Source organism: Cebus imitator, unplaced genomic scaffold (assembly GCF_001604975.1).
Source record: "Cebus imitator isolate Cc_AM_T3 unplaced genomic scaffold, Cebus_imitator-1.0 Scaffold1071, whole genome shotgun sequence".
NCBI lineage: Eukaryota > Metazoa > Chordata > Mammalia > Primates > Cebidae > Cebus > Cebus imitator.
In genome coordinates this window covers 11038-16000 of record NW_016108386.1, presented here as the reverse complement: position 1 = coordinate 16000, position 4963 = coordinate 11038, and the positions used below count along the sequence as shown (strand labels likewise).

Genomic DNA, 4963 nt, shown 5'->3' with positions numbered 1-4963 from the left:
CCCAGAGAAGGGAAGGGCTCAGATGGAGGAGGCCCAGAGAAGGGAAGGGCTCTGGATGGGGAGGGGGCCCTGGAGGGTCTCAGCTCCACTTCTGTCAAAGGAGGGGAGTTTTCAGGGTGAAGGAACACAGTTTGCAGGCTGGGGTGCCCCCTAATTTACAAGCCAGCTTTCTCTGTGCCCAGGCCCCAGCCTGGCGTCCTCCCTCTGCCCTTTCCTCCGCTGCCCTTAGGAACCCTGGGGTTGGCACCGTGGTGCTGGGCGCCTATGACCTGAGGCGGCGGGAGAGGAGGTCCCGGCAGACCTTCTCCATCAGCAGCATCAGCGAGAACGGCTATGACCCCCAGCAGAACCTGAATGACCTGCTGCTGCTGCAGGTGAGAGGAATTGGCAGGTGCAGGGTTAACACCTGTGCTCCCAGCACCTCGGGAGGCCGACACCAGCCTGGGAGACACGTCCAAACACTGTTGTGTCTACAAAAAAACACAAAAATTGTCGGGCGCGGTGGCACGTACCTGTGGTCCCAGTGCTTCAGGAGCCTGAGGCAGGAGGACAGCCTGAGGCCAGGAGCTCAAGACCAGCCTGGCCATCATAGTGAAACCCCGTTGGGAGGATCACTTGAAGACAGGACCTTGCCTGGGCAATATGGCCAAATTCAGTATCTAAAAAAAAAAAAAAGAAAAAAAAATTAGCCAGGCATGGTGGCGGGCACCTGTGGTCCCAGCTACTCAGGAGGCTAAGGCAGGAGAATCGTTTGAACCCTGGATGTTGAGGCTGTAGTGAGCTGAGATCATGCCGCTACTCTCCAGTCTGGGCAACAGCGCCAGACCTGTCTCAAGAAAACTTTTTTTTTTCTTTTTTTTTTTAAAGATGGGGTTTCACCATGATGGCCAGGCTGGTCTTGAACTCCTGACCTCAGGTGATCCAGCCTCCCAAAGTGCTAAGATTACAGGCATGAGCCACGGCACCCGGCTAAAGAAAACTTTTTTAAAAATACAGAAAACATAGAGATGGACCACAGTTTGTGTACTGAGCCTCCTGCTGGTGGATGCTGAAATCATTTTCAAATGCTTTCATTGTGATAGAATCAAGTGAACAGTTTTCTGTTTTTGCCTTTTTCTGTGCATCCCTGGGCAAACGTCTTCACCTCTCTGGGCCTGTGTCTTCAATTATAAAACTGGAAAATAATTCTCATGGGCTCTCGGGAGTTTTAAATGAGCCAGCAGTTTCCATTGCACAGCGGCTGACATTGGATTTCATATATGAAATCTATTACTATTATTGTTATGATTATTGAAAACAGTCTTGGGTTGTTGTTCAGGCTGGCGTGTCGTGGTGCGATCTCAGCTCCCTGCAACCTCTGCCTCCTGGGTTCAAGCGATTCTCCTGCCTCAGCCTCCCAAGTAGCTGGGAGTACAGGCACATGACACCACCACGCCTGGCGAACTTTTTTATTTTTAGCAGAGACGGAGTTTTGCCATGTTGGTCAGGCTGGTCTTGAACTGCCGACCTCAGGTGATCTGCCCATCTCGGCCTCCCAGAGTGCTGGGATTACAGGCGTGAGCCACCGCATCCAGCACATTTTTTTTTTCTTTGAGATGGAGTCTTGCTCCGTCCCCAGGCTGGAGTGCAGTGGCACGATCTCGGCTCACCGCAACCTCCACCTCCCGGGTTCAAGCCATTCTCCTGCCTCAGCCTCCCAAGTAGCTGGGCTGACAGGTGCCCATCACCACACCCAGCTAATCTTTTTATATTTTTAGTAGAGATGGGGTTTCACCATGTGGACTGGGATGGTTTCGAACTCCTGACCTCAAATGATCCACCTGCCTCGGCCTCCCAAAGTGCTGACATTACAGGCGTGAGCCACAGCACCTGGCCATTTAAAAAATTTTTAAATCGAGACGGGGGTGGGGGGTCTTGCTCTGTTGGCCAGGCTGGTCTCAAACTCCTGGACTCAAATGATCCTCTTACTTTGGCCTCCCAAAGTGCTGGGATGACAGGCCAGAGTCACCACACCTGGATTGTTTATTTTTATTTTTCTATGGAGGAGGAACTGAGACTCAGAGAGGTGAAGCAACTTAGCCAGGGTCCTAGAGCAGGTTACCGTCCTGCCAGAATATTGTTTTTTTTTTTTTTTTTGAAACGGAGTTTCGCTCTTGTTACCCAGGCTGGAGTGCAATGGCGCGATCTCGGCTCACCGCAACCTCCGCCTCCTGGGTTCAGGCAATTCTCCTGCCTCAGTCTCCTGAGTAGCTGGGATTACAGGCACGTGCCACCATGCCCAGCTAATTTTTTGTATTTTTGGTAGAGACGGGGTTTCACCATGTTGACCAGGATGGTCTCGATCTCTTGACCTTGTGATCCACCCGCCTCGGCCTCCCAAAGTGCTGGGATTACAGGCGTGAGCCACCGCGCCCGGCCCTGTTTTGTTTTTTAGAGACGGAATCTCGCTCTGTCACCCAGGCTGGAGTGCCACCCAGGTGGCAGGATCTCGGCTCACTGCAGCCTCTGGCTCCCGGGTTCCAGCAATTCTCCTGCCTCAGCCTCCCAAGGAGCTGAGACAATTTTTTTTGGATTTTTAGTAGAGACGAGGTGTCACCTTGTTGGCCAGGCTGGTATTGAACTCCTGGCCTCAACTGATCCTCCCCCATGGGCCTCCCAAAGTGCTGGGATTATAGGCACGAGCCACCGCACCCAGCCCTGCTGAGAACCAAAGGCAAACCACTTACAGACCACAGTTCACTCTGCTGACACTTCTGCTCCCAGGGGGCCCCAGGAGGCTCCAGTTCCCAGGGCCAACCCTCCCCTGACTCCGTTTCCTCCCTCAGCTGGACCGGGAGGCCAACCTCACCAGCAGCGTGGCCATACTGCCGCTGCCCCCGCAGAACGCCACGGTGGAACCCGGCACTGGATGCCAGGTGGCTGGCTGGGGGACACAGCGCAGCGGGGGCCGTCTCTCCCGTTTTCCCAGGGTCGTCAACGTGACTGTGACCCCTGAGGACCAGTGTCGCCCCAACAACGTGTGCACTGGTGTGCTCAACCGCCGGGCTGGCATCTGCCAGGTACGCGTTCCCCATGGCGGGAGGAGGGGTCTTGAGAGGTAATGAGCTCCCCGTGGCAGGAGAAAGCAAGTTCAGCTGAGGGCAGCATGCCGGGGTGTCCCCAGGATGGAGCATTTTAACAGCATGAGAAATAGTATCAATTTTTTTTTAAATTGAGCTCTTGTCAGGATTGAGATAATGTTTGTCGAGCTCTTTTTTATTTATTTTTATTTATTTATTTATTTATTTTTTAAGACAAGGTTTCGCCATGTTGGTCAGGCTGGTCTTGAACTCCCGACCTCAGGTGATCCGCCTGCCTGGGCCTCCAATGCGCTTGGATTACAGGCGTGAGCCACCACGCCCGGCCCCATATTTTTTTTTTTGAGATGGAGTTTTGCTCTTCGTGCCCAGGCTGCCTGGAGTGCAGTGGCGTGATCTCGGCTCACTGCAACCTCCACCTCCTGGGTTCAAGCGATTCTCCCGTTTCAGCCTCCCCAGTTGCTGGGGTTGCAGGTGCCCACCGACGTGCCTGGCTAACTTTTGTATTTTTTTTAGTAGAGATGGGTTTTCACCATCTTGGCCAGGCTGGTCTCAAACTCCTGACCTTGTGATCTACCCACCTCCGCCTCCCAAAGTGTCGGGATTGCAGGTGTGAGCTACCGCGCCTGACGGAGAAACAGTAGCTATTAAGCACCGTCGGGGAGCCGAGTCTGTGATGGGGGTTAGGGGCCCAGCAGGCAGAGCGGGTCAGTGGGGGACTCAGCCATTGTGATTGCCAGGGGAGGGGCACCTGGCCCAGTCTGCAAGTGCCAGAAAGCTCCTGAAAGCAACTGACTCAAAATTCCGTTAGGAGTGAACCAGGGCAGAGGGGAATGTGTGCAGAGAGAGAACAGCCCATGCAAAGGGCCTGGGGCTGGATCAGGACATGTGGGTTCCAGGGGCAGCAGGAGGGCTGTGCAGTTGTAGGGGGACAGGGGAGCCGGGCCCAGCGATGCCCTGACACAGCTGCCACCTGCCCAGGGGGACGGGGGCACCCCCCTCATCTGCAACGGCCTGGGACACGGCGTGGCCTCCTTCTCCATGGGGCCCTGTGGCCAGGGCCCCGACTTCTTCACCCCAGTGGCGCTCTTCCGAGAATGGATCGATGGTGTTCTCAACGCCCCTCCACCCGGGCCAGCCTAGGGGGAGCCTGCAACCTCCCACAGAGCCCCGCTCTGCCCTCCACGCCTCCTGTGTGCCGCAACCCCATCCCGTGGCCCCACCCCTGCCCCCGCTCTGGCCTGCGTGGCCCTGGCTGTAATAAAGGAGCTGTTCTCTCCTCTGCTCCTAGTTTCTGCTTCATCAGGGTGGGCCGTGGGGAGGTGTGAGTGGCGCATTCACCGGCCTTAGGGGCACCTACCCCAGTCCTTTGCAGATGTTCGAGGAGTCCCTTGAAGCCCCCAAGAAGCAGGGGCTGGTGTTATCTCCACCTGACAGAGGGGTGCTGGGGGGAGGCCAAGGTTCAGAGAGGTTGGGTGGCTGCCCTGAGGTTGCACAGCGAACGCAGGCTTTGAACCCGAATCTGTGAGGTTCTACGCCCCCTGTCCACCTCTCATTCTGCTGGACAACATATCACGCAGCTTCCGTGGGCAACATCAGGAAACACAGGAGACGCCGGGCACGGTGGCTCACACCTGTGATCCCAGAGCTTTGGGAGGCCGAGGCGAGCACATCACCCGAGGTCAGGAGTTCGAGACCAGCCTGGCCAGCATGGCGAAACTCCGTCTCTACTAAGAATACAAAAATTAGGCCAGGCGCGGTGGCTCAAGCCTGTCATCCCAGCACTTTGGGAGGCCGAGGCGGGTGGATCACGAGGTCAAGAGATCGAGACCATCCTGGTCAACACGGTGAAACCCCGTCTCTACTAAAAATACAAAACATTAGCT

General features: G+C 55.6%; 1 protein-coding gene across 1 annotated transcript in view; it reads left to right on the top strand.

Annotated features, from left to right (window-relative positions):
* Positions 1-4361, top strand: part of AZU1 (azurocidin 1) — an 11062-nt gene extending 6701 nt beyond the window's left edge. Inside the window, exons 3-5 of the mRNA XM_017521344.2 lie at positions 230-374; positions 2826-3059; positions 4059-4361. Coding sequence (XP_017376833.1) covers positions 230-374; positions 2826-3059; positions 4059-4220 — 541 coding nt within the window. The 3' untranslated portion in view covers positions 4221-4361. The remainder of the gene's footprint in view (positions 1-229; positions 375-2825; positions 3060-4058) is intronic.
* The last annotated feature ends 602 nt before the right edge of the window (positions 4362-4963 follow it).